General features: G+C 50.2%; 9 protein-coding genes across 9 annotated transcripts; 3 read left to right on the top strand and 6 right to left on the bottom strand.

Moving 5' to 3' along the window:
* Positions 1 to 500: 500 nt before the first annotated feature.
* Positions 501 to 1,874, bottom strand: BU24DRAFT_466747 (uncharacterized protein; the record flags this gene model as incomplete). Its single annotated transcript, XM_033532394.1, has 5 exons — positions 501 to 851; positions 913 to 1,001; positions 1,053 to 1,125; positions 1,174 to 1,477; positions 1,531 to 1,874. 5 exons carry the CDS (start codon positions 1,872 to 1,874, stop codon positions 501 to 503), a joined length of 1,161 nt encoding a protein of 386 aa, XP_033379344.1.
* A 3,228-nt stretch (positions 1,875 to 5,102) lies between these two features.
* BU24DRAFT_355132 (kinase-like protein) lies at positions 5,103 to 6,518 on the top strand (the record flags this gene model as incomplete). Its single annotated transcript, XM_033523839.1, has 1 exon — positions 5,103 to 6,518. The coding sequence occupies one exon, from the start codon at positions 5,103 to 5,105 to the stop codon at positions 6,516 to 6,518; it is 1,416 nt and encodes a 471-aa protein (XP_033379343.1).
* A 2,776-nt stretch (positions 6,519 to 9,294) lies between these two features.
* BU24DRAFT_427207 (uncharacterized protein) lies at positions 9,295 to 10,118 on the bottom strand. The gene is made up of 2 exons (XM_033529166.1): positions 10,056 to 10,118; positions 9,295 to 9,912 (listed from the first exon to the last, which is right to left on the bottom strand). The coding sequence occupies exons 1-2, from the start codon at positions 10,056 to 10,058 to the stop codon at positions 9,418 to 9,420; spliced, it is 498 nt and encodes a 165-aa protein (XP_033379342.1). The 5' UTR covers positions 10,059 to 10,118; the 3' UTR covers positions 9,295 to 9,417.
* A 486-nt stretch (positions 10,119 to 10,604) lies between these two features.
* Positions 10,605 to 12,172, bottom strand: BU24DRAFT_427206 (putative mitochondrial phosphate carrier protein). Its single transcript, XM_033529165.1, has 5 exons — positions 11,967 to 12,172; positions 11,423 to 11,842; positions 11,060 to 11,355; positions 10,963 to 11,001; positions 10,605 to 10,907 (listed from the first exon to the last, which is right to left on the bottom strand). Exons 1-5 carry the CDS (start codon positions 12,110 to 12,112, stop codon positions 10,858 to 10,860), a joined length of 951 nt encoding a protein of 316 aa, XP_033379341.1. The 5' UTR covers positions 12,113 to 12,172; the 3' UTR covers positions 10,605 to 10,857.
* Positions 12,173 to 13,179: 1,007 nt separating this feature from the next.
* Positions 13,180 to 14,790, bottom strand: BU24DRAFT_496151 (uncharacterized protein; the record flags this gene model as incomplete). The annotated part of the gene is made up of 1 exon (XM_033534180.1): positions 13,180 to 14,790. The coding sequence occupies one exon, from the start codon at positions 14,788 to 14,790 to the stop codon at positions 13,270 to 13,272; it is 1,521 nt and encodes a 506-aa protein (XP_033379340.1). The 3' UTR covers positions 13,180 to 13,269.
* A 1,035-nt stretch (positions 14,791 to 15,825) lies between these two features.
* On the top strand, positions 15,826 to 17,976 carry BU24DRAFT_50785 (MFS general substrate transporter). Its single transcript, XM_033534340.1, has 2 exons — positions 15,826 to 16,213; positions 16,281 to 17,976. Exons 1-2 carry the CDS (start codon positions 15,949 to 15,951, stop codon positions 17,840 to 17,842), a joined length of 1,827 nt encoding a protein of 608 aa, XP_033379339.1. The 5' UTR covers positions 15,826 to 15,948; the 3' UTR covers positions 17,843 to 17,976.
* A 747-nt stretch (positions 17,977 to 18,723) lies between these two features.
* BU24DRAFT_399134 (uncharacterized protein) lies at positions 18,724 to 19,821 on the top strand. The gene is made up of 2 exons (XM_033525400.1): positions 18,724 to 19,123; positions 19,182 to 19,821. The coding sequence occupies exons 1-2, from the start codon at positions 18,982 to 18,984 to the stop codon at positions 19,445 to 19,447; spliced, it is 408 nt and encodes a 135-aa protein (XP_033379338.1). The 5' UTR covers positions 18,724 to 18,981; the 3' UTR covers positions 19,448 to 19,821.
* On the bottom strand, positions 19,512 to 21,741 carry BU24DRAFT_377790 (TolB, C-terminal domain-containing protein). The gene is made up of 2 exons (XM_033524653.1): positions 21,671 to 21,741; positions 19,512 to 21,599 (listed from the first exon to the last, which is right to left on the bottom strand). Exons 1-2 carry the CDS (start codon positions 21,702 to 21,704, stop codon positions 19,807 to 19,809), a joined length of 1,827 nt encoding a protein of 608 aa, XP_033379337.1. The 5' UTR covers positions 21,705 to 21,741; the 3' UTR covers positions 19,512 to 19,806.
* A 473-nt stretch (positions 21,742 to 22,214) lies between these two features.
* On the bottom strand, positions 22,215 to 25,714 carry BU24DRAFT_50677 (uncharacterized protein). The gene is made up of 3 exons (XM_033534339.1): positions 25,526 to 25,714; positions 23,591 to 25,465; positions 22,215 to 23,533 (listed from the first exon to the last, which is right to left on the bottom strand). The coding sequence occupies exons 1-3, from the start codon at positions 25,611 to 25,613 to the stop codon at positions 22,407 to 22,409; spliced, it is 3,090 nt and encodes a 1,029-aa protein (XP_033379336.1). The 5' UTR covers positions 25,614 to 25,714; the 3' UTR covers positions 22,215 to 22,406.
* Between the last annotated feature and the right edge of the window lie 931 nt (positions 25,715 to 26,645).

Raw genomic sequence — 26,645 nt, 5'->3', positions numbered from 1 at the left:
GGGCAAATATTGATTGCTTGCCAAAAGCTCTTGAAGTAATGTGTCCGTTGATGAAACACTTTCACGGCAGCATCTTAACTTCCGCGAATGCCCTCGTTTTCCGAAATGAAACGATGTAATTCTAAAAGAACTTGCGTTCAGCGGATACTGTAGTAGAACTGACCATTTAGCTTCTTGGTTCCTAAAATTATTTATCCTATAGGTCTTTTCACTACTGTCCTTTCGGCTCTATTCAATCAAGCTGGATTACTCTCGTGACTTTCTAAGTTTCTATCACAACAAGAGTCAAATGAGACACTTGTTGACGACCCAGAATTGGTTTTCCTACATACCTAATTAGTAGATGTACAATTCAATGAAGTATCTTCACAGCATTCTGAGAATGGACCTCCCTGAGTGAATAATGAATTTCAATTGTATTGGGGAAAGGAAATCAAAGTATTCCGCCCAGCCACAAATCTCCAAAACCACACCGTATATCCGACTGCTACTGCCGTTGATCAATGGTCAGTCCCAACATGATCTTGCGTAGTCTTATCTCTGGTCTGCAGGCTCCTCTTCCTGAACATGAACTTTGGAGCTCTTGGGTTCCCACAAATATCATTAAGATAATCACAGACTCCACCGCCGCAGCAAGTGTTCAGAGCGCAGAAGCCTCCAACACCGCAGTCTGCATCCTCACTACAGGCCGGGGAGCATGCGCTGCCCATTAAGCACAGGGCTCCATTGGAGACCGTCTGCCGGCAATAGCAGCCTGCTCCTCCACACATGATGCTGTTACCGCACTGGCCTGCCTGTGGGCATGTGGTAAGTGGGCGACATTGTCCGCCACGGCAGTCGCGCGACGCACACTGGGAAGTTGGTTAGTATCCATGGCATCTATCTATGCATCGGGACAGTGATATCACCTACCGTGTTGCCACATCTACCGCAATTGTTGGGGTCATCCGCCAGGCTGACGCAGGTTGTGCCACACAGGTTTGGTTTATCAAAGGTGCAGGCTTCAGTGCGTTAGACAAGTGCTTGCTTTGATTATGGACTAGGACACTTACGACATGTCGGCTGTACAACTGTTACGGTACTGACAGTTGTGGCCGTCGGGGTAGACGTCGTGGTAGCAGCAATCTGGCACATGATTAGCAAAGCTTCTATGCATCCACTCGAATGACTGACATTGGCTGTGTCGGTGACGGTAGCCTTAGCTGTCACCGTAGACACTGACGTAGCTGTCACTACCGAAGTCGTCGTGGGTGTCGGTATAGACAAGCATTCGCATGCGGTCGACACGAGCGGGCAGCCGAAGACCTTTAACGCAAGTGGTGCCTTTGAGCAGTCGAGAACGATCTTCTTGGTGACTGCAGCACGCTTCACGGGCTCTTCTGCCCTCTTGGCGTTGATTGCAACTAGTGTGGGTTCGCTGGCTGCCGTTGCAGCTTCACGCTTCAGGACCGTCGGGCAGATTTGTGTCAAGCTGGTACTATTCCAAGCATTAGTACGAGGAGGAAGACCGACAGGCACATCCGAACTTACATCGTCGTGAAGGCAGTTGCAGTGACTTCCGCCGCCGTAACAGTCACGGTTCCCGCATCACCTCCGACGACCGTGGTGGTCGTGCGGTCAGTGATTGTCGACGTGGTGGTAGTAACTGATGTCGTCGTAGACTTGACCGTGACAGTCGAGATGCTGAGGAACGAAGAGCAAAACGCCGTTGCACTATTTACCACCCGCAACACTTTGATGACAGCACTGACTGGCTTGCATAGCGCCTGATCAATTTTCCTCTCCTCAATCACCTGGTGGACTTCATACACCTCTCGCGGGAACGCCGCCACAGTGCCCAAGAAAAGAACGACAAAAGGTTTGAGTTGCACCATTCTGGACTGATTTTCCTAGATTTCGATCTGGGTATTCTCACTCACATCGGCCGGCTTCTGTCTTCTTGCACTTATATGCTTTGCCCTACTCGGTATCCTCGAATATCAGTGTAACGTCCACCAAAAAGAGAATTCCCATGCGTGACAATACATGCGCCTCGTATATGCTGTCGAGCGCGTCTTTTCGTCCTAGTCCCTTGGCCGCTCTAGCCTCTAGGTCACCTCCCTTCTTTCAGGCAGCCTCCGCGAACAATGGGGAATACAATGGGCTTTTTGTACATGGGGTATGCATGACGGGTTGGTCCCTGTTAGCATGCAAAGCCCGCGACTGTAGCATTGGCACAGACTTCTGGACTGCTAATTACAGGGGATAGACATGTGAGACTGGACCTATGATGGTATTGTATGCCTACATTTGCAAGTGCATTCACGATTCCTTGAGACTGTTTACTAGCTACAATATACTCTTGAACAGCTAAATCAGGTACAAAAGATACACATGTCTACGACCTACAACTGTACATTGGCGAGTATACTTGCAGGGCCTTGAGAAACAGTTCGCTAGCTACAGTAGAAAAATGAATATTCAATTCAGATAAATAAGATACAGAAAGTTATCAGGCGGCCAGCCCGGCGACCTCTACCCTATGCAACCCCTCTAGACTGCCTCCAGATTCCCATTACGGAAGATGCATGCGAAGCCCGCCCGAAAAGCACTACACCTCTGAACGGTCACCAAGCACGGTTTCCCACCAAAGGAAACCTGGGGTAGAAGGATTTCCGAAAGAGGACATCAGCGTTGGCATTGTTGCAGGGATCAACACGAGGTGCAGACAGGTCTGGGTCCCGCCACGAGGGCTCTACGTGCATCGAAGCGATGTCCCAACAGCCAGCCACAGCAGCCTCACGTCGGCAGCTGCTTCTTGTGTAGCCGTCGGGGGAAGCGGTAAACTGCCAGCTGATGGCATTGTTGCATCTGACAATGGAGAATCCCCTGGCGAGGCGGGATGGTTATGGTGAGGTTTTCGCTTGTGCCGAGGTGGGAAAGGGATGCATGCTTGCCGCTTGGAGGGGTGGCGTTTTCTGGAGCGGTACTGGCTAACTACTCGTTTGGTGTTGCAATGTGTAAATCATGCAGTAAGAAAAGATATATCGGGAACATGAATGACCAAGCATGCATCCTCGTCATTTTATGCGAATTGCCGCGAGGGTGGGGTTCATACTTGCCAAAGAAGAGACTCGATTCGGGTGAAAATTGTAACTTGTTTGTTGTAAGCTTTCCAGGTGTTCAATATTGAATTCCGTGAGCGGCACAGATTGAGAGAGACAATGATATACATTTCCATGTCTGTACGTTCCATCCATGTAGCTCTTCTTCTTGCTCTACGACTAGAAGCTAAGACATGGGATACGCGGTGACTGGGCCTCCACCACCGTGCAGAGCCACCTGTCAACCCCTACACTTCAGCTACGCCGTAAATACCACCGATAAGCGCAGAGGGGGACAGGGGAGGCATTTAGTATTCAGCGCAATGCCTTTCGACCACTTTTCCCATCGTCGCTCTTTACGGGCGATTCTGAGTGGCTATCGATTCACCTCATGTGGGAGGTGCCAGAGGGCCCCCCTAGTCGCAGCGGGAGGGGTGCTGGCGCTGGCAACGCTTTCATAATAAGGTGGACACTCTCAGAAGAAGTATGGACATCTGTACGAACTTTCAAGTACATGAAACCCTTCAAGCGCAATTGCAAAATGAATCGTGCTCATGTAAGTTACGCAGTGCTGATCCACAGACACGCGTTGATAGCTTAATCAAAAGACAAACGGTGTAGGGAGCCCATGAGTCAACTTACTATTTTTCTTATTGTTTGAAATATGTCACAGTGAATTCAAAGATAGAATGGACAGTGATATGGTATTCACTTCCAACTCCAGGAGAAAACAGTACTCATGCCTCATATAACATTTGTATACTAGCTTTAAGATACTCTATAATAGCTAGCTCAGGTATAGAAGACATATAAACTAGCAGGCAGCCAGTATGACATGTCTGGTCTCTGAAAAAATGAAAGTTGAAAATTTGATGGAAGAACCCCCAAAGGCAGGCTCTACTATAACTTGAACACTTCTCGGCTTAGCAGTGAATCAACTACATGCACCAATAACAGTGAACTTCGCATTTTGTAGTCTATTCCAATGGTGAAAATATAAAATTGAGTTCCATCTGCTAAACCCTCTTGAATGGAGGGCTGGGACAATAGGGCGTCCACATGGGTAGTTGCATGTATGCACACTACTCACAGGGCTCGGCCAGCCAACTATGTATCGCAACAATTACATGAACCTCTTTCTACTTGCAAAGCGAGATTTCAAGTACAGCTAAGAAAGCGTTTCAAGGCTCCCGTAAAGGCGACCTTGCAAAACGATTCTCGCCGATTCGAAATCACAGAAGAAAGGACCTCACAGCCTTTAGGAGGCCTCTACAAGATTGTATGCGCTGATTAGACTGTTTGTATGCCATAGTTGTTTGTAGACAGAAGAATATAAATTCAAAAGGCCAAGAGATTCAAGTAATATGACGTGTTGGAGCACATTTGATGCACACAAAAGAATCACATATTGCATTTCTACCTTTCCTGAATTGCCCAGAAACCAGCATTTGGGAACTCAACTGTTGTATGCCCACGGCCAAGTTGCACTGGAACATGAAAATTCACTGTTACACTGAGCACCTCGGAAGACGCTTGCATCTGTAATTTCCTGCCGTGATGATTCTTCTACTCGATTTATTTTAGAAGCCTGCATGTTTTTCTCTCACGATTTTATGACGCGTAGGCATGTGTAGGTTACTGGGTGACTCTGGGGTTGAGTGGAAGCATACCTGCCGTGGTGATTCAGAGACTTGGTGTTTCTTCACGATTGAGTATGCTTACCGAAGTGGTTGGGAAAACGCAATCATTGGAGGGATGGGAGGAAGAATTGCAAAAATTGTCAAAGGAGTGATTGATGGAGTCACTGGTGATTGTGATTATCAAGTTTTGTGGCGGCTGTGATAGGTAGTTGAGGAGTGGGGCTCTTGTTTTCGTGCTGCTCAAGTGAATTTCGCTCACTCTCCCAGCGCGAGCCAGTTGGGGCCTTCTACCCAACTCATAAGTTCACTTCCACTCCGTTCATGGTAAAAGTCCATTGCTTCGGGTTAACCACACGAAATGGCAACTTTCAAAGCAATGATGTCGTCAAAACCCTTGCTGCACTCACGCATCCTCCATCGCCAGTTCAACTCCTTCTTCGTTCCGAAGGCAAGGCCATTACCCTACGGCAGTCAGAACCGACATGCTCTCAATGCAAGACTGTCTAGCTCGACCGCTACCAATGACGACTCTGAAGAAACAATACATTACGACATTCTTGAATCAGTGGAGAGCATTTGGGGCTATTGTCCTGGAGGCTATCATCCGCTCACATTGGGAGAACTACTTCATGATCGATATCGAGTAATTCACAAGCTGGGGTACGGTAGTTCCTCAACCGTTTGGCTAGCCCGGGATGAACAATCCGATCAAAATGTTGCTTTAAAAGTCGGCGAATCAAAGAGAAGAACTAGTGAAGTCGACATTATTACTGCACTTGGTCGATCTCAAAGTAACTTCTTCAATGTCTCCGGCGAGATGATGATTCCTACAGTCCTGGATACCTTCAAGATTCGCGGGCCTAATGGAGTCCATCCTTGCTATGTCACCACGACTTGCGGACCTAGTCTTCGTGATTTGAAAGGGGAATGGAGTGCGGATCTGTTTCAGATCGATGTAGCGCGAGCGTTGGCTGCACAGCTTGTCCTTGCTGTCGAACTCGTCCACGCACAAGGCATCGTTCATGGAGATATTCATCTAGGCAACATTCTTCTTCACAATAGGCCCAACTTTAACAAGCTCCCAGTAAAGCAGATATACAAGAGATTTAGAAAGCCACAGCTGCAAGTAGTCAGTCGTGCGGATGGCAGACCCAACCCTCGAGGTGTACCGTCGCACCTGGTTACACCTATCTGGCTTGGAAAGGCCTGTGAGAGGATCACCCTTGCGGAGGCCAGAATTCAACTTATAGATTTCGGCGATTATCATAACGGTCTAGACTACATGGAATGCTCACTTTGGAATTCTTCCACGCCCGAGTGTCGATTCGAGAAACCGAAACCGCCTTCTTTTCCGTCGGACGTTTGGGCTATGGCATGTACCATCTGGGAAATCATTGCCAATTTCACCCTTTTCGAGAAATACAGCTATTGCGCGGACGATATCACCCGCGACAATGTCGAGGTCCTTGGAATGTTACCACCAGAGTGGTGGAGTGCTTGGGGGGCGCGAGCAGAGTCATATCGTGAGGATGGTACGCCGATCAAAAAAAATGAAATCAGGACTTGGGAGGCTCGATTCGAGAATTCTATCCAGAAACCGAGGAATAAGAGGGGGATGCCCTTGATTGGTGCACGGGAGCGAGAGGCCATCTTCAATATGCTACGGCCGATGCTGAAGTATAGGCCTGAGGATCGATGTACGACAAGACAGGTCCTTGAGTCCGAATGGATGGTCCAGTGGGCTCTTCCGGAATATGAAAAAGCGAAAAGGCTTCCGTGGAAGTCTTTAAGATAATGAAATAGGTGGACTCTACCAATTGTTCGCAGGACCGACGGATCGGGTCCAGATTGGCTCTCCATTTCTCGTCAGTCGTCATGGGATTTTTCTAGATCTCTTTGATCGAGCGACGACAACTAGGCAATTGACTTCGGACTCAATGGTTGCGGACCTCATCCTCTACGGACTTCTCGCTAACACAACACTCTCGGCAAATCCAATCTTCACTCTTTCCTCTGTATTATCTGTCTCCCATACCTCCCTGCACCTTATTAACACTCCACTCAGATACCCTCGCTTAAGTGGCATGAACCCTCTCAAAGGCACTCTAATAGTTTATGTTCACATAGCAGCGTGTAAAAATACAAATGTAAACAACTCATCAAGAAGTCAATTGTAATACTCAGTTATTCTAAGTATCGGTGCATCAATAGTATTGGCGAATGAAGTCATGAAACTATTTAAAAACCCAGTGGATCCATCTAGTTTGGACAGTAGTAGGTCGTCATCAATAGGATTGCTATCTTTATACGGAGAGAATCTATGAAATCGATGTGTAGGAAGTTGTGCTGCGCCTCTCGTTTGGCTTGAATGAGTTGTCAATGTTGTCAGGGCTGCAGGAACAGTAGGACTCTACCTCCGCCTTGTGCAAGTGCTGTACGCCTTTGAAATTAACAACGGTGGGAATTCTACAAGCACGGGGAATCACAGAACGCTATAAATGTACACGTTATCAAATCTCTCTTCTGCTCTTGCACCCTGTTCTACCAATTGAATGTCAATGAACCTAGGAGCAGGGGGTGAAGGGGGTTGGTGGGGTTCAAACATATTCAGAACAGGATCAAGTCATGGCAAGCTCTGACTGAGTGAAGTAAAGTCAATTTTGATCTGCACGTTGTTCATCTTGAACCAGTCACAATCTATATTTCTTTAATAATGGGTATCCAATCATAATTAATGTACAACTGCCATGTAACCGATTCATGGCAGAGCAAGGTACGCCAAAGATACATTTAGTGGCGGCCTTCACGGGAACCCGCATACAAGAAAAAGCACACACTCGTTTTATGTTATCAATACATGCTGTGAATTTCCCAATCACCTGAGTTCACGATTTCACTACCGATGAAATGCCTACAGAGTGTACAATTGGACAACTGATGTCGCCATTTGACGATCCATCACTACGAGAGGCCTGGGCGAAACAAGGTGTTTGATTGCTGCCAAAACTAGCAAACTCAAGATGAAAGAAGCTCAATTGATCAAACAAACTCATTTGTTTGGACTCACATGAATCTTTGTTCGAAAGCAGTGCAATATATGACATACGGGGGAAGCTTGAACATGTCTCATTTTACCTTCTCATTCATTCGCACCTATTCAATACACTCGGAAATTCCTTTCCATCATTGCCAAAGATGGTACGCTTCAATTTCTTCAAGTTCTACACCAACATTCCACTCCCGAACGATCAGAACAAAGTGCGCAAAGCCATGGATCTTGCATACAAAACTGCATGTCAAAAGGTCACGCCCAAAGTGATCTTTCTCAGGCATGTACCTACTCCCACACTATCCCCATTTAAATAACCGCGTTGTCCATTTCCATCTTTAGCAATTGCGATGTATCATTTGAATTCTAATAGTCTACAGATCTTGGGTACACTTCTCCAAGAAGTCGACACCTCCACCTATCACCAAGAAGTCGACACACCCACATATCACCAAGTCGAAATACCCCCACATAACCGTATCCTACAAAGGAAAACGACAAATTCGTGACCAGACACACCTGACGAGTCATATACACGTTCGCGGGCCTAACAACCTTACTCTCGTTGAAACGAAACACCGCCCCGGAAAGCCAGACGCGGTTCTGAAGAGCGACGGGAGCCCGGTATGGCCACCAACGGAAAAACTGACGGCATTGGCGGTCATCTCTTACCCCCGTGGGAAGGGTCTTCGATGAGATTCCTCAATGCTACAACACCGCGAGAGTGCAATGATTGGATTCGACGGCACGGACGAACGTACAAGTTACTATACATCTATCAATCATGCGGATCAGTTCACTGAGGGCTTTGTACATGTCAAAATTCAATGTACACTGGGAGCGAAGTCTTGTCTGCCAGTTATTATTGCCCAACAGACAGAATGATATTCATAACCCCAACAATTATATGTGTTAAACTGTGTTGCCATCTAATAAATCGTCAAGATTTACATGTTCTCTTGCTTGTGAACTGGCTCTGGCCTGAAAACCAAAACGTCTAATCTACCCCCTCTGTGAGATATAGTCCGCATCTTGGTTGAAACTTCCAGTATGCCCTCTTTGAAGTGTTTAACATTCCATCGTTGAGATCATGGCATGCTACAGGTGCGTTAACAGTCAATGATCATTGTATATTGAGCAACGGGCACTGTACGATCTCGCTAAGAAGAATATTTACCCCAGGAAGTTTATTAACACTTATTCGGGCAAATACGGCTTAATCAGTGAATGAGCGCTGAAATTTCTGCAGTGTGCCATGATGTTGGTGTTGCTGGCTATCTTCCATACAGTCGACCCCGCGGCGGAAATATCTCGAACACCGCTCATCCCTTCTAATGCTATGAGCACGGCACCCTGCGCAAGAAACGGCAGAGATGTTAGTTAGCTCATTTTTATTTCTCGCCTTAATAAAAGATGAACAATGATGATAATGATGATGATAATGATGATGATAATGATGATGATAATGATGATGATAATGATGATGATAATGATGATGATAATGATGATGATAATGATGATGATAATAATGATGATAATAATGGACCAACTGCCAACTCCGACAGTGTCCCTGCGACCTTTCATGCTTCTTGGCCTCTCCTACAGTGCATTCATTATAGCATGTTCATCGCGCATGAAATCCGAACTATTGGCGTCCCATTTTCATTTCCTTTGCTACTATCTGCGCGAGCAGCCCGCTGTACAACTTCTGACTCTGAGTTCCTGGAGCCCGAGCGGCTCGCTGCATGACTTCTTGCTCTAAGCTTCTGGAGCCCGAACCGCTCACTGCATGACCTTCTGTTCTATTGCTTTTATAATGCGACGTGTTCCTCAGTAAATGAAACCTAAAGGATTCTTCAACCGTAGCGCTCGCTTTTGTGTAGTATTGAGGCTCTTTTTTGTCTTTACTTCTGGCCGCGTGAGCGGCTTGTTTGTGGAGGTAGGCAACGGGCCCTTCGGAGGAAATGCGGAAGAATCCTGTAAGCTGTGAGCGGGATGCGCTGGGAACACGAAAGATCAAAACCTTCCTTATGAGTGGTCTTTGCAACCTGGAGTACTTAGGATAGGCATAGGTAGCAAGTTCGATGGTTTCAATCAACAGTCTTCTCCACCATGCCTCAGTGATTGCGACCGTGGTTACCTATTGCAAGTGTTGATGTTCGAGCAATAGACAAGCCTCTCTACAGTCGACATTTCTAAGCGTGCACAAGCCAATACGAAATACTCCTTTGTAGAGGTTGTACTGCAAGGTTGTACACAGCATAGACAAGTAGCATCACATACCATATATCATCAATGTCTCCGTCCACCCAACAAGTTTGCGACGCTGTCCAATCTTGTTCTGATAGTAGTCGGCAATCTGATGTATTGTAGTCGAGATACTAAGGTAACCAAAGGGACGTATCAAAGGGACGTATCAAAGGGACGTATCTTAGGAACGATAAATCGTTGTAGTATAGACAGTGAGGGGAAAGAAAGGATATTGCAAGGCTGATAATATGCTGTAGTCAGGATAGTAGGGTAGAAGGAGGGATGTATCAAGATACTCTGGGTCAAGCAATGTTAGAATTAAGGTTGAGTGTATCTTATTCGCGGCATGTCGTTGGTCAACCTTAAATGGACGACGTCGAAAATCTCAACGCCGCCAGTTGCTCCCAACACCTTCCGAGGCCGCGTCACGTGATATCAAAATCGACATTCCAAAAAGCTGTCTTGTTAAATAACGAAGCTCCATCTATTTTGCAGCTAATCTTTCTTCGGATCGATACTGTTACAATTCTCCCTCGTTCTAATGGTTCAATTAGACATGGGAAATGGAAAAGTCTATAACTGCTCTGCACACGCAAAATGTAGGGAGATTTCGAAGGGGAAGAAGAACGAGGAAACCATGCCCGGAACCATATGCAAAGAAAACGCACAAAGGCTAGCCAAGCTTTTGATGTTGTACCGTGCCGATATGAAGTGTCGGCCCTTATTTGGAGGATGTTGGCTGCCTTGGTATCATCTCCAACACCCACCACCTCATCTCCCACTTCCACGACTTCATTTCCAACTCCCGCTACCTCCTCATTATCGTATTCTTCGTCTATTTGGAGATTTCTACCCCACCTGTGGCTCCAAGCGCCTTCTTAATATCTGCGATCCCGTGAGTATTCTGTAGGCAATGTGGAGTTGAATTTTGGATACTTACCTCCGTAGATAGCAAATTGTCCGGCCGTGAGTGTGCCAACAATTGGGGCGTCAGCTTTATTTGAATTGAATGATAATCAGTGGTTTGGAAGACTTACCCATGAAGAGACGAGCTCCAATACCGGCGTAAGAGCCACGGAGGCCGAGCTCCTTGGCGATCTTGATCAAACGGGAAGTGGTTCCCTCTCCGGGAAGACCCTTGGTCTTATTGATCTTGGAAAGCATGGTGTCGGCAGGCTGGGAGACGACGGCGGCGGCCATACCGGCAACGAGACCAGATCCGAGGTTGATGACGGTCTGCATGCCGTCGGAGGTGGTAGCCTTGTCAACGGTCTTGTAGACGGCCTCGTTGACCTTCTCGAAGACGACGAACTTGGCCATGGTGTAAGGAACCCTGCATGGGTTGTTAGCTGTGTCCAAAATTTTCACCTGGCTGGCTCATGGCTGGAATTGAGACATACTGCTTGAACAGGATGGGTCCGAAACCAGAGTAGAAAGCGCCGATACCCTCGTTCTTCAAGATCTTGCTGAAACCGCCGATGAGTCCATTGGCGAAGGTAGGATCCGAGACGAGACGGATACGGGTGGCCTCGAGAGGGCAGAGGGCAATGTCGGCGAAGAACTCTCCAAGAGCGGAAGAGGCGAGGTAGACGGCAGTGCGGTTCTGGGAAGCGGTCTCGTAGCCGAGCAAGTTAATGCTCTGCTGCTTGAAGAACTCGTATCCACCGAACTTGAAGGCACCCTGGAGGAAGTATCCGGCGGCGGTGGGACCGAAACCGGTCCAGACGGCACCAGCACCCTCCTTAGAGATGACCTGCTTGAATCCACCGATGAGGCCGCGGTTGTAGGTTACGGGGTCGAGCTGGATCCTGGTCTTGACGCTGGAGAGGTGTTAGCTCGGCAATTCATGGCAAGGTGGTGAAAAAGTCGAATTGCGCAGCGCAGCGACCGCGCAACGCGCCATTGAGGCACGAGACAGTGATTATAGGTAAAGGGAATGCGTACACATCGACGGGAGTAAGAGCACCGTGGGTAATTGAGCAGCAGACGGCACCAGCGAAGGCGAATCTGGAGTAGAGGTCAAGTCCCTGGGGCTTGGTAGGGTCGGCGGCGACGGCCTTAGCCTTGATGGCCTCGATCTTTGCAGACATCGTGAATGGATGGGATGGAGACCGACGGTAAAGGACGGTTTTTGGGTTGAGGGGAGATTGTAGAGTAAGTGGATGAGGAGTAGTAGGAGAGAGGGAAGATATGAGGTTGGGGTGTGGGAAAGTTGATAGCGGCGCACGGTTGATTACTGTGGTGACGGTGTGCGTAGCGGCTAACAAGGCAAAGGCAGGGCGGGAAGAGGAAAAAGGAAAAGTTCCTCTCTCCCGCAGCCCAAAAACTCTGCGCGCGCCCCGACTTGCCCCGAAAGCCGATGAATGGCAACTTGTCCAACCAATCACATCCATTCACTCGATCCCAGAGAGTCTCAACAACCAACCATTCACACCCCATTCATCTAGTGCGTGCTTCATCCGATTACTTGGACTGTTCGACTATACCACATGGAATACTTTTTACCACTTACAAGTTACGAGGTATTCTAACCAATTTACACTACTTACAATCAAACTAATAATAAAAGCCGGCTACCATCTCTTTATGCTCCATTATAATGACGCACTCTCCCTCTCCACCACCGTTCCTCTCGCAGCAATAAACTGTCCACTTGTTACCCCAGAAAGCGAACTCCCTCGCACCCCTGATGCTGGTCATATTGCACAATATGTACTCTTTAGTTACGTTCAGCCTCATCCAGAAGATCCTTCGGCAATCGGTCCGTCCATCATCCGCCTACCTTTAAATTCATCCTTGGCCATTCTCCCTTCGGTTCTCTCTCTCACACTTTACCCATCACCCACTAGTTTGATCGACACATCGATAATATGCATATCATAACGGGTAACTAACAGTTGCTATTCTATACGAGCATATACTCCCTCTACGACAAACCACATACCTTCAGACACACGTCGAGATGGAAATGTTGTGATTCCGCCTAGAAATGGCGGAATTCGCTCGTGACCAATTCGACGCCCAGTAGCCACTGTGCCACGTACCTGGTAAGATGAGTAGACCTCCGCGCATTATTGTAATCTGTAATATAAAGAGAGAGGGACCGGCGCTAGTAGGATAATCAAAAGACCTATTGTTCTCGAACGCTTGGTTCATGTGCATTCACGTACGTACCTATCCTGAACATCCTACCTCAACTTCAGATCTATATACACTGGAATCGTCGACAACCTCCAAAAGCACCAAATCAATTGCCCGAAGAGAGCACGTCTTCCATCGCCTCGTCCGAACCGAGCCAGTTGTACATGTCGTCACACGCCTGGAATCGACACTTAGTCGCCTCCAATATCTCCTGCAACACATTCTCCATGTCTGTGACCCTCCGACGTAGCACATTAGACGTGTTCTGCACACTCTGGTTTTCCCCTATCACACCCATCATCATGATAGACGTCAACGGATTGTCCATCCTCTCCCTAAGCACCTGATCACGTCGTTCCTCCGGTACATCCAATGCTGCAAACCTCCGCACTCTCCTCAGATTTCTCGTACCGAGCCCTTGCAGTACCTCTCCGATCGTATGGACCACCACTTGTTCATCTTCGAGTTCGCCTATCTGCTTGCGGAGTGTTTTGACCAATCGCAAATCTGCTTCCTCGCAAATTTGCTGCAAGAGGTGCAATGGCGGATGCGCGAGGAGAAGATTTAAATGCCACTTTTGGCCGGTTTGTGCCGCGGCCAGCTCTTGCAGGCTGTCGAGCTCCTTCTTCCATAGTCCCTTCCTCCCGCGTTTCAAATCATCAATGACCATGGTAGCTGCCTTGGGTACGCTCTTCTTATTTACGCCGGCCAGACCCTTCTCCAGCCTGTTCGAATTCCCAGGATCTCGTTCCACGCGTGCAGAGTTCGACTCTGTCTTCAAAGACGATCTTTTCTCTTCATGGAACTTCTTTTCCAAACTATAGAGAGTCTCCATCAACATTGTTTTGAAGACCGTATCCCAAAGAAGCCCCCCAACGCCGCCCGTGAGGGTTGGTCTCACGATGGTGTGGTTTACAGTCAGATTGACGAGCAAATGATACAAGTCCTGTCCGGCGAAAACAGCAGTCTCGGGGCAGTATGCTCGTACAGCTTGCACTGCACGGGCATCACTTGGGTCTTCCTCGAATTCTGCAGTTTCGATCAAATGTGCTAACTCGCGAATTCGCTGATTTAGGGCATCGAGGAGCTCCTCGTACTTGGCGCTACAGTCAGCTTCGTCATCGCATCTTTGGGTCATGCTTTCGTGGCTCAAGGCTAACAGCTTCTCTAACATCTGTGGATAAGTGCATGGCTGCGTGCTTTCAGATTGTTCATCTGCGCCTTTCTTACACAGCAACAGGAGCGCGTCCGAACATTCTTTTGCGACACGGGGACCTAGGCCAAGACGGATAGGCGTCAAGATACCAGTGTTTATACTTAAGCCCGATATACCATTGCCATCAGGAGAAACCGCACGGGGATTAGATGTGTAATCTAGAGACCAATCTAAGGAGGACGATTCTTCGTGTATCAAATCGTTCAGATACTCTCTGGTGGCAGCGAATGAGGGGTCAACGGGCTTACATACGGCGACCGCGTGCTCTTCGAAGTTTTTGGAGTTGATAAGGTCACTGTCTGATGGGGTCTCTACAACATCTTCCTCTCCGTCGTCAGGGTCCCGCAGATAGGCTTGTACCAACGACCGAGTAATACGCTGTGAGGATGTCATTTGTCCAGGTTGCTCCATGACAATCATGTAGTTGTCAAATATTGCTAGGTAAGCAGACCTCTGAAGAGTTCCATTTTCTAAATATTTGCAGTCAATGTTGCACTTCACGATACTCGCAGCATACTGGTCATAGACGTCACACAACCCGACAAGTCAATTGAAGGATCCTCAGACCGTGGAAAATATTCCATCTTCGACAACATTGACACATTGGCTTCAAGGCTTGATTTTGTTGAACAGCCAGCTATCACAATCGAATGTCCATACCGTGCATGCAATGCGGTCAGCATCGAGTGCAGTAATAGCCGGACGTGGGTGGGGTGGGGTTTCTTCCAAACCAGGTTGAGGTACAGCAATCCAAAGGCCCTAGAACTCCATAGTTGGAGCAGGGATGTAGCCCATCTCGGATGCGATTCGGGAGCACGGAGTGGGAAGACCATGCAGACCGATGCGCATATCAGGAGTTCGTTTAGATGATGTTGATGATGAGAGAAGAAGAAGCACGTCCACTGCAATGACAATCACATTGCATCGATGATCGCGAGGTTACGGGGTACGCTTAGTGGTTCGATTGCGACACGCTGATAGGCAAATTCTTCCCGCCGGAAACCAATCAGAAGCCGAGAAAGCTGGATAGCGTACTTTTGGCCTACCACCTCCAACATGGACCGTTCGACCCGTTCGACCTTCTCAAACCTCCGACCATCGACCGACCGGCAAACGCATGGTTGATGCAAGTGCAGCGCAACACAGCACAGCACAGCACAGCAACAGCAGGCAGTGTCGCCCCTCAACACGTACAATCCCAATCAATCTCGTTCTCTCACCGCATCGTCGGTATTGCGTGATGGACGATAGCCAGCATCTGGGGGACAATTCACTCCGACCCGCACACAAACAAGCCATCTGCCCCACATGTTGCTGTAGCATGTGACCCTACCTAGAAGGTCGAGATCCCGCGTTCGGCCAGGCCAGGCAAGACGAGGCAAGGCAATCCACCACCTGGAGTCTAACAAAATAACAATCAGGGTCCTAATAAAAACTCCCCTTCGCGCTCCCTTCTCCTATTTCTCGTTCAATTTCCTGCTCGCAAAACTCTGCTCTGTCCTCCCTACCACTTCTTGCGTGCAATTCATCTTGCCGCATCCCCCTCCGCTGTTCTATTAGAGTATTGTTATGTCTCTAATCCAGCATGTCACTCAGACCGAGGGTACCGATCGAGAGGAGGCGCTGGTCGATCTCTTCTTGCCTCCCCTAGAACGCCAGATAACAGCAGAACGCGATGCAGAACGACGCTTTTCAATCGAAAGTGGTTTTCGTCCCGGAAGCCTTCGATCTGTCCGCCGCGTTATCAGTTATGATGCACTCAAACCACCGGAAGAGCTCCCGATAGATAATGGCGGTGTCACCCAATACACTGTCTCAAAAAGGAAGCGAATTGGTAAGCTAGTCCCGATCGGGGTCGATATATAAAAGAACCCAGCTCGACTAACAACCCTCGTTTCTAGCTCAGGTTATCGTCACGGTTCTTGTATGCTGGTTTGCAAGTGGAATTGTCTTCGGTTTTGCCGCGCTCAAGCCGATTTTAGTCAAGGAAGGCGTGTTCCGAGAACTTTGCACCCAGGAAGAGCTAGATGCAGATGTCGACGTTTGCTATGAACAGGATCTCCGATTGAATTTCTTCTTCAGCTTGGCTTCTACCACAGCAAATGTCTCCGCCCTTCCCATCGGTACTATGCTTGATCGCTACGGCCCCAAAGCCTGCTTCCTGTTTGGCAGTGCCTGCCTTGCCCTTGGTAGTCTTCTAATGAGCCTCGCATTCCAGATTCCGGAGTTTGATGGCTATACCATGGGCAACTTTCTCATCGCTCTTGGTGGAACCGCTGTCTTTCTCCCAGCCTTTCAGATTGCCAATGCTTTCCCAAAATACTCGGGAACAATCGTAGCCCTTGTTACGGGTGCTTTTGATGCATCTGCTGCGGTCTTCCTCTTTTACAGGATTGCGTACGAAGCCACCGATGGCCACTTCACTCCGCGTATATTCTTTCTTGTCTATCTCCTCGTGCCTGTCGCCCTTGTTATTGCACAGCTCACTCTCTTGCCCAGTGAGGCCTACAAGTCTCTATCACAATTAGAAGAGAAGATTGCACGCGCAGAGGATCCAACTCGCGATGTCCACGATTCAGACGAGGAGCTTCCTGGCGAAGAAGTATGGCGGGTTCGCAAAGGCCGCAGTATCCAACGTCGCAAGCGACTTCAAAAACTCGATAAGTTGGTAGGAAGTCCTGATACGAGAAAGCAGAAGGAGGAAAAGGAGGAGCAGCACCACGAGGCCTCTGGTGTCTGGGGCGCTTTGCACAATAAGTCTGCCGCAGAACAGATGAGGACACCCTGGTTTATTCTACTCACTCTACTCACCGTCCTCCAAATGATGCGCATGAACTATTTCATCTCAACCATTCGCGAGCAGTACGACTACATGTTGGATTCTGGCGAGCTTGGTACCCGCGTCAACGAGTTCTTCGATTGGGCTCTCCCGCTTGGCGGAGCTCTCTCAACGCCGTTCCTGGGAGCTTTGCTTGACAACGTCAGCACGCCGATTGTGCTGTTGATCATTTTGATCATGACCACAATCATTGGCGTTGTTAGTTGCATTCCGGCCCTCTGGGCAGGCTACATCAACGTTATCTTGTTCGTGCTGTTGCGTCCACTCTACTATTCGGCCATGTCGGATTACGCGACCAAAGTCTTTGGTTTCGCAACCTTTGGCCGCGTCTACGGCACAATCGTTTGCGTTTCAGGTCTTTTCAACCTTTGCCAGACGGCGATTGATGCTTTGACCAAGCGTACATTCCATGGAAACCCGATCCCCGTCAATGCATCGCTCGCAGTGGCAGGATTCATTTTTGGTGCAGCATTGGTGCTCTACGTATCTATTCAGGTGCATCGATTGCGCAAGAAGTTGGACGAAGAGGATGCAATCACGGTCACCAACACCGAGGCCGATAGCGTTCTGGATAGTCTTATGGAGGAGGATGAACCGAGGGGCTATGGAAGTTTTGGCCCTTGACGGTCTGCTCGAACTGTGTAAGTCTCCGTTTGGAGCAACCTAATTATATCTGAGCGACATTGAATGGTAAGTTCTCTCGTTAGCGATGGAGTTTCCAGGTACTGAGCGTAACTTTTCCTTGGTCCTTGTCCTAGCAATCTTGAGCGTTACTACTTAATCTTGTTTTCATAGGTTTGGTCCTTCTATGTTTTTCATGTTTTTCATGCTTTTCATGCAAAAATTCTGGTCACTTTTCTTTTTTCTTTGCAAGCGATGATTCAAGCATATCTATGGAGTACAAGCGTCGGTGTCTTTGGGTGAAATGGGCTTCGGAAACCAAAAGCAGTAACACGAATCCAATGCGACTTTCATGATGATCTCATCAACCATATCTTCCTATGCGACTTTTGCGTCACTAACATAGAGTTTGTACCACGACCATGACTTAGAGTGCATGGGATATCCTTCGCAATGACCATGTACGGCCCGGGTTCTCACGTTCATTGGTCCGGTGCGGAGTACAAAGTTGTGGTACCCACGAAACCGTATCAAGCACCATGATGAAGCAATTCTGAAGTCCTTCACGAGGTTCTACTACTCGACCATGTTTTACCACCATCAGAGTTTCTAAGGCTACACTCGACCCCGTAAACACCTCCATATATCGCATCGCATATCCAACCACCCAAGATTGACGTTGTACAAACACTTTTCCTGACGTTAAACCGCGGTGGAACTAAACCCCAACCAGCATAGCGATCGACACCTCCTCGTAACGTTCGCGTAACCCGCCCATGCTCCACACACCACTCAAAAGCGACCCAAAGCGCCGGGGTTTGGTTGGTGTCATTAGGCGGGCACAGGCGGGCGCGCGGGTGCGCGGGTGGTGGTGGAGGTGACGGACTGGCTCTACTGACGTCACATGCTGTCACAGGTCAAGTTGGGAACGAAAAAGCAAGCTTGGGATCCTACGAGTACAAAGGCGTAGGAATATAATAAGAAAGCCGCTCTTTTCTTGTACGATAGCTATTCCATTTTGAATACACCAAGAACGAAATACTTTGAAATACTTCGAGAGGAAAAGACGTTTATCTCGATTCCGTGCCATCTCGAACTCGACAAACCAAACGAACATCCACATACAACCACATACAACCAACATGTCGTCCTCAGACAACACCGCCAACAAACAGCACAATGAGCAACAAGGCGACCACATCCCCACGACCAACGAGTCCCAACCCGAAGAGCAACAATCCACCTCCTCAGGCGGCCTCCTCTCCTCCGTCGGCGACCCCCTCGGTACGTCCTCCCCCACGCCCCCTTCCCATTCCCACCACCCTCCCTAACAACCCCCCAGGCAAAGCCCTAAACAAAGGCCTCCGCCCCATCGGCTACCCCCTAGAAAAAGGCGTAACAGGCCCTCTCGGCAACGCGCTCGGCGGCACGACGCGTGGCGCGCTGGGCCCGCTCATGGGCGAGCAGCACGAGCGGATGGAGGTGCTGGGCGGAGACAACAAGGATAGCTATGAGAGTACGCCTGAGAAGATCGCGGGTAAGGAGCAGACGGGGGATAATCCCCTGGGGTTGGATCAGAGCGGTAGGTGGGGGTTTAGGGATGAGTGAGTAGGAGATGGAGCGGGGGGGAGTGTATGATTATTAGGTAGTGAGATGGATGGGGAATATGAATATATCCTGGGTTTTTCTTTTTTTGAATGTAAAGAAATATGAATGTTATAGTGTAATGTCGCGGATACAAGGGTGGTTTGTTGCGAAAGGAACTTGTCAGTGCAGAATGCCGCGACGTTCTTCTGAAGTGTGTTTAATATGGGGTATATATATGGTAGATGAAGCTCTTTTCCCTTTTATTTTGTTCCCGACCATATCCAAAAATGCGCCGTCCCATGCCATCCGGTCCCGGGAAAGGAGAGAGCAAAAGGAAAGATAACAGATGACACAAGCATTACAACGTAGAAAGCATCCGTTCAAAACATCTCATCCATCCCACTCTCGTAAAAGATGCTTTTCTGCTCCACCTCGTATTCTTGCCCTCGACCGCCAGACCCAACCGGCAACCGCTTATCCCTGAACGTGTCTTCCAGGTTCTCAGCAGAGTCGCCATTCTCGTCGTCCATATCGTCATCCTCTCGTGCAGATTGGTGCAACGGCGGAATTGGCGTCCGTCCGGTTAGGATGTCGTACAGACTATCATCACTGTCATCGCCCTCCACGCTCTCGAAGCGGAGAATCTGGTCCTTGCCGTCGGGCCAGAGTAGGATGCAGCCTTGTTGGTGGCCCAGCACGATGGATGTCTTCTTGTCTGGGGTGGTTGGGAGCCATTTTGCGTCCCAACGGGCCGGGACGGAGCCTGCACACTTGGTGATGTGGTCTTTTAGGGTGATGATCGTGGGTTCCATGGGGGTTCTGGACGAGGATGTGGAGGCTCCGAATGTGGATGATTGGAGTGATGGGGCGCGCCAGAGATATAGAGTCGGAGTGTCTTGTGTAGTCTGGATGAGAAGGAGTGAAGGATCGGTCGGATGCCATTGTAAGCTCTTGACAGGCGAGTGCTGGATCAGTATCATGCTGGGCCTCAGGCTCCGCAGATCCCATATCCATATCGTCGTTGGCGTAGCATCATCTCTCGTAGCGCAAATCGTGCCGTCCATGTTGAACGCGAGCAGGCTTATGCCTTGCTTCATCGCCCCTGTGTCGTTCTTCTCCGTGACTGCTTTTGGAGGCTCCACGGGCTGTTGGGTCAAGCTGTACCGTCGATTCCCTCTGGCGTCCACCTCTTCGGTGTAGACCGCAGCGCTTGGGACGTTTATCTGCGCCGTGTGATCCAGGAACACGACTGGCGCGAACGTGCGGGTGGAAAGTATGCGAACTCGGCGGTCCCAGCCTCCCACTGCCAACCACTGGTTCCCTGGCACCCATTCCACGCTCTTGATCCCCAAACCCTCCACTGTCCAATCACTCAGTCGATCCGACGGTTCGCGACCAACAGTCTTATACAGATGTCCGTCCGCGGTGTAAACATGCAATTGGAACCCCGAAGCAGCAGAATCCCAAACAGCAATCCACCGCCCATCCAAACTCCACTTCAACCCCACCGCGTCCACCGTCGGTAAATCCACCCTCTTAACAACCTGATACTTGACCCCATCCAGTATCAGCAAGACATCCTGCCCCGCAGACCGACACAACATCGCCAACACCCTCCCATCCCTCCTCACGTCCACCGTTCCCGTCTCGCTGGACTCCGCACCACAAGGCCGATACCCCCAGCCCTTCCCCTCCCTCCCCGAGAACTTCGGATCCTTGATCTCGACCGTGCGTCCCGTCCTTAGACACCACACCGTCGCCTTACTCGCGAAATCGCTCCAAATCACAACCTCGTCCTCCGTGCCCCCGAAAACAGCATGCACGTTCTTGCCCATCCCGCCCGACCCATTACTTATCGTCGCGCTCCATTTCTGGTCGCGCAGATCGTACACCCGCGTCGTCTCCTCGGCGGCGACGAGTATGCGGTTCGAGCGCGGGGCCGTCCTCCTGCGGGTTCGCGGCGGGGTCGCTGCGGCGCTCGACGAGGTCGGGTTGTCGGGGCGTGGGGATGTCGAGGGCGGGGACCACGCGAGACGGGCGTTGCGCACGTCGAGGGATGCGGGGAGCGCGATGTTCCGGATTACTTCGTTGGAGGCGACGCAGCGGATTTGGAGGCGCGTGCCGGTGATGCAGGCGAGGTGTGCGGCGGTGGGCGAGGGGAGGTATTGTGATGCTGTTTGTTGTGGGGTGATTGGTGAGTGGGGAGTGGAGGAAGGGTGGGTCATGGGAGGTGGCGGGAGTTACCTTTGAATTGTTGGGATACCTCTAGGTTCTCCATGGTGAATGTGTGCTCGGAATCATGGGTTGGATTTCGGAATAACGTTGGAGGACATTCACATGGAGTGGGGTGTTTGTAAACAAAAGCTTAGACCCTGGCTTGGCTTGGCACCTCCCCAGCTTCCATATCCATGTGGGTGCCGTCATTGAACTAATAATCTCAAATTGATCTGCTAATAGCTCACTAAAAGAACATCCTTATTATATTATGCCTTTTCCAATTTTTATGAAAGAGCTTGCAATTGTCAAAGTGATAGATAGTAAAGCATTTCATTTCATGATGTCACAGTCGTCTTTTCTATGCATTCGGCAGGTTTAGATGGGGAAATCTTGGGCAGTGATGCTCAATTTGTATATGGAGAAAGACCGCGCCAATTGACACTCTAAAGACGAGATGGCGTCCAAAAGAAAAGGCAGCGACATGGGTATCGAATCGAATCGCACATCGAAAGACCCGCTATAAAGAATAGATAAAAAGAGATCAATCGCATGAGGTATGAACATTTTTTAGCCACCATCCCCCGATCCAATCAATGGTTCTGCAGCTTGTAGGAGGCGCCAATATGTGAATAAATATTAAACCAAACAGGAAAAAAAAAATGAGACATTCGTTACCACGTCCATCTAGATCGTCAAGAATACGCAACCCAAGTCATTCTACAGGGGGTATATTCACAATGGGAACTCATCATCAATGACCGTTTCACGTCGTGTATACGGGGGCTTTGATGAGAATGCTCTTTCCACGGGTCTGGACCGCGACTCCAACGGCCAGACGGACTCGCTGGGGCGGTGATTCATCTTTGCTACCGCTCGAACTGCTCGGCCGGGGTTGTAACAAGCTGTGCTGGCTGCCCTGGTCGAGAGTCGATTCGCGCTTTCCGAGCTGCGCGGGGGTCTGCGACGGCTTCTTCGAGCTCCTAAAGTTGTCGAACATGCTGCGCTTCTTGTCCGCAGCCTCCTTGGGAACCTGGCTAGCTTGTTGGGCTTGCTCATGCTCGGCAAGAGACGCGGAGTCTTCGGCCTTAGATGCGACGCTTCGCAGAGACGCCCGATCGGCCTCCTCGCTGTCAACGATGGGGTTCGTCAGGGCGGGGATGCCCGATTCCACCTTCATCATGTCGGGAAGAAGGCCCTGGCCAGGATAGAAATACTCAATATGTACTTCTCGGCTCTCGAGTGGCAGATGTTGGGCAACGCTGACAGCCAATTCGATGATCATCGTCACACCTCCGTTGAGGTCCGGCGGAGCAGGGTCGTTGAGATACATTTGGAGTGATGCGATGAGCTTCTCGTTCAGCTCTTCAATCAGAGCCTGGCGATTCGTCGCCGACTGCTGGGCTTTGAGCAAATCCGCCAAGCCTTCCAATGTAGCTAGCCGCCAATTAATGACTTTGGCCACAATAGCCTCTTCGTCTTCGCTCGTCTGGCACGCGGGGGAGAACTTTCGGATGTTAAGCTGGATCGTCTTCAATTGTGTAGACAGGCCGACTTCGAGATCTGGGTGAAAGTACTTGTCGAAGATGTTTTCGACCAACCACGACGAAATAAACGCGCGACCGACCGCCGTCATCTCCTGTTTACCCGTCTCAACAGCCGTCTTGTTCACAACGGGGTGGAGCCATTGCGGTATTGTCTTCCAATCCTTGCGAATGGAGAATGATAGCTGTGCTATCAGCCCGTCTATCCTGTTAAATCGAGTAGCATATTCACTGTCGTCCCAAGACGTTCGCGACAGCGACAATCGCTGATGTGCGAGGGTGTTCTGTAACTGGTGTACCTGTGACTGTTGCTCAAAGAAGTAACGCTTGACCTTTTGATATTTCTCGCCTGTATCAAATTCATCAGCTTCATGGGGTCACAACCTGAGAGAAGGGAAATGCTTACGCAGCACATCATGCTCCTTGACCAATTGCAATACTTCATCTTCCGACATTTCGGTCGCAGATCGCGGCGGCGGTGTAGCTCTACCCAAGTCCCCACTCTGGCCTGGCTGTCCTGCCTTATCCCCTCGGTAGGGTTGTCCTTGTGAAGCTGAGGGCACGACGTTAGCCCCGAATGTGGCGATGCCCGGCGACACGGGTGGTTGTCCTGGATTCTGACCTTGACCTGACGGTTGTTGCAGGAGAGAAGACTCTCGCGAGGGCATGTTGGGCTGACCGCCGGCCTCGTTGACCTTGCGCAGCGTGTTGCGGGGCTGGCTGGACGGCGCCATGCTGTCCTGACCCTGTTGACCCTGTTGTGGGGGAGTTATGGATTGACCGTGAGTCTCGGCGGATTGGGTAGTTTGGCCCTGCTGTACGTCGTGAGTCTGATACTGAGGTGTTTGCTGGATGGGCGAGGGTGGGGCAAGCTGATGCTGTGAAGGCGGGCGGAGTGACTGTAGGTGGTGGGGGTCAGCTTGGGTCGCTTGTTGCACGATCTGGGGTATTTGGTGCTGTTGGGATTGGAGAATCGAGAGCTCTTGCTGCTGCGATGGAGGACGGTCGTGCTGGAGGTGCCGTTGATGGAAGTCTTGGCCCTGCTGCGGCTGAGGCGGAGGTGCGAATTGTTGCTGTTGGGCTTGGTATAGGATGTTGGGGTGTTGGTGATCTTGGGGAGAATGTTGCTGTACCTGTTGATTCGTTTGCTGTGGTGGCGGTGGTTGCTGTTGTTGTGGTGGTGGTTGATATGGGTAGAAGGGTTGTTGTTGCTGCTGCTGCTGTTGTTGTTGTTGGGGTGAGAGGTCTTGAGGCTGCAGCTGAGAGTTAGGGTGGGGGCCCTGCGCACTCTGCGGGTGGAACGCCTGATACTCGTTCGGGTTTTGGGGTTGGTGCTGAGGCGCTGGCGTGTAACTTTGATAAATTTGCTGTGGCTGCTGCTGCTGTTGCTGCTGCGACTGTGGTGGTTGAGGTTGTTGTTGTTGAGGTTGCTGCTGCTGCTGTTGCTGTTGCTGCTGTTGCGGCGTGAGACCCTGTTGGTGCTCGGGGCTATAGTGATCTACCCCGCCTTGTGTATGATAACTCCCTTCGGTGTTTACTTTAGCGAGTGGGGGCCGACCGTACTGCTGCTGCTGCTCCTGGTGCGAGCTCTGCACAAATTGCTGAGGATGCTGCTGCTGGTGAAAAGATGGATCTTTTGGCGGTGGCTGCGGTGTAGCACGATCGTCTTGTTGGAGGAACGGGTCTAAGTCGTCCTCGTCCTGCTCGTTAGACGTGGGCAGATGCGGGCTGGATCCCTGCCTCTGCGACCACTGCTGAGCCTGAAGCCTGTCGTTGCCCGTCGATTGGTAGCTCTCCGGTCGTGGTTGTGTATCGTTCTTCCTGACCGATACGCGTCTTCCGACAATGCCGTTCCCCTTTGAATGCCGACTTTCGTCGTCTTTGTGCCCAGTCAGCCCGGCCGCAATGCGGCTGCGCAACGACTTTTTATGAGTCTCCTGCTGTGGCTGCTGTTGTTGCTGCTGCTGCTGTTGCTGTTGCACGTAATTGCTCGATTGCGGTTGGTATGAGCCACGTCTCTGTTGCTCAATGGCCGCCGGTGAGGGTTGCGGCGCGATGGGATTCTGGCCGGGCTGGATGACCAGCGCGGGCTGCTGGAGGGAGAGGTTGGTGGAGTGTCGGTGACTTGTCGTGCGAGCGGGGAATTGCTGTCTATATGCGTCCTGTGCGGCGGATTGAGGGATCTGCTGCTGTATTAAAGGTTGCTGTTGGCCCTGGAGAGGTTGTTGTGGTTGCTGGCCGTCGGGGGCAGTAAATCGCTGTGCAGCGGCCTCGTTGTTCACTACAGCCGCTCGTTCGTCAGCCGCACAACTCATTGGGCAGCGCGAAGCGCTCAACTCACTAGAAGGCACAGGCGAGGAATGGCCAGAGGAATGGTCAACAGAATGCTGCGAGCGATTCGACTTGGACCATGGAAGTTTCGAAGGCATCGCAGTGCTGGCGGCCAAGAGCTTCCCTACGGTTGAAAGCTTGTGGGGAGGTTTTTGGGGGAGGTCGAAGGTAGTCGATGGCTTCAGCTAAGAATAACCCGACAGCTGCGATCAGCGGGGGGTCGATCTGCTTGTGGTGCTGTGTGAGCCTTGAGGTGTGTGTATGACTACCCTGGTATGAGCGCACTAATTCGTTAGAGTGCGCGCCCCGATTGTAAAGAGAAAAGGGAGAGGGCGCCTGGAGCTGGGTGTTCGGTCAGTCGGTCAGCCAGCCAGCAGCATCGCAGGGCGACGGAAGCAATCCACAATTCGCGGTGGTGGACACTGGTGGTGGTGTTGATGATGGCGGCTGTGGTCTGTTGAAGTATTATTGTATTTGCTTGCGGTACGTACCGCCGTAGAACGTATGAATGTATGTACAGGGCTGCTACTGGAGAGACAGAGAGAGAGACAGGCAGAAAGGCGGCAACACCGATACGAGCAACCAACCAACCCCGGTAATAAGAATAAGAGACTTAAGGATATTGGGGGCTCTGGAGCGGCGATGGGGCAGGCAAAAGTCCCCAAGAGGGCAGCCGGCGAAGAAGAGCGAGAAAGTGAATGGTTCGTTACCGCCGCGGGCCAGCCGCAAGTGCAGGGCTGGTCTTATGGTGGAGCGGGAAGTGGCATGGGATGAGATACACAGTAGATACCTAATCTGCTCCATACAATTGTACTATTGCAGTATAGTCTGTACAAAGTATTGTTGAAGCCTATGGGCTAGCTATCTGCCCACATAGAGCGCACTTGAAGATACATAGTTACATACCTTACGTAGATGAGTACTTATCTCGATCAGGTACGGTGGAGGACATAGTTCTTCCTCCCCTACTTTCATTTCCATATGACCCAAACTATTAATCGCCTTTGGTTCAGACGCAACAATTATGGAGTACTTCTGGTAAAGCTCGCACCAAAGTACCAGGCAACTAGACCCGGGCATAAAATCCAGGCACACCCACTCACACCTCAGCAAAAGAGATGAAGCAACAA

Source organism: Aaosphaeria arxii (genome assembly GCF_010015735.1).
Source record: "Aaosphaeria arxii CBS 175.79 unplaced genomic scaffold BU24scaffold_10, whole genome shotgun sequence".
NCBI lineage: Eukaryota > Fungi > Ascomycota > Dothideomycetes > Pleosporales > Aaosphaeria > Aaosphaeria arxii.
This window is presented reverse-complemented; position numbering and strand designations above follow the sequence as displayed.

What these genes read in the sequence shown, in the direction of transcription:
- BU24DRAFT_50785 (XM_033534340.1), top strand. Translation starts at nt 15,949, where the DNA reads ATGTCTCTAATCCAGCATGTCACTCAGACCGAGGGTACCGATCGAGAG. An exon ending in CTCAAAAAGGAAGCGAATTG is followed by an intron (nt 16,214 to 16,280) that starts GTAAGCTAGTCC and finishes CCTCGTTTCTAG; the next exon opens with CTCAGGTTATCGTCACGGTT.
- BU24DRAFT_50677 (XM_033534339.1), bottom strand. Translation starts at nt 25,613, where the DNA reads ATGCCTTCGAAACTTCCATGGTCCAAGTCGAATCGCTCGCAGCATTCT. An exon ending in TTCCTCGCCTGTGCCTTCTA is followed by an intron (nt 25,466 to 25,525) that starts GTGAGTTGAGCG and finishes GAGCGGCTGTAG; the next exon opens with TGAACAACGAGGCCGCTGCA. An exon ending in CAAGGAGCATGATGTGCTGC is followed by an intron (nt 23,534 to 23,590) that starts GTAAGCATTTCC and finishes AATTTGATACAG; the next exon opens with GCGAGAAATATCAAAAGGTC.
- BU24DRAFT_427206 (XM_033529165.1), bottom strand. Translation starts at nt 12,112, where the DNA reads ATGTCTGCAAAGATCGAGGCCATCAAGGCTAAGGCCGTCGCCGCCGAC. An exon ending in GCTCTTACTCCCGTCGATGT is followed by an intron (nt 11,843 to 11,966) that starts GTACGCATTCCC and finishes ACACCTCTCCAG; the next exon opens with CGTCAAGACCAGGATCCAGC. An exon ending in TGGAGCTCGTCTCTTCATGG is followed by an intron (nt 11,002 to 11,059) that starts GTAAGTCTTCCA and finishes ACGCCCCAATTG; the next exon opens with TTGGCACACTCACGGCCGGA.
- BU24DRAFT_399134 (XM_033525400.1), top strand. Translation starts at nt 18,982, where the DNA reads ATGTCGTCCTCAGACAACACCGCCAACAAACAGCACAATGAGCAACAA. An exon ending in CTCCGTCGGCGACCCCCTCG is followed by an intron (nt 19,124 to 19,181) that starts GTACGTCCTCCC and finishes ACAACCCCCCAG; the next exon opens with GCAAAGCCCTAAACAAAGGC.
- BU24DRAFT_377790 (XM_033524653.1), bottom strand. Translation starts at nt 21,704, where the DNA reads ATGGAGAACCTAGAGGTATCCCAACAATTCAAAG. An exon ending in GGTATCCCAACAATTCAAAG is followed by an intron (nt 21,600 to 21,670) that starts GTAACTCCCGCC and finishes CACAACAAACAG; the next exon opens with CATCACAATACCTCCCCTCG.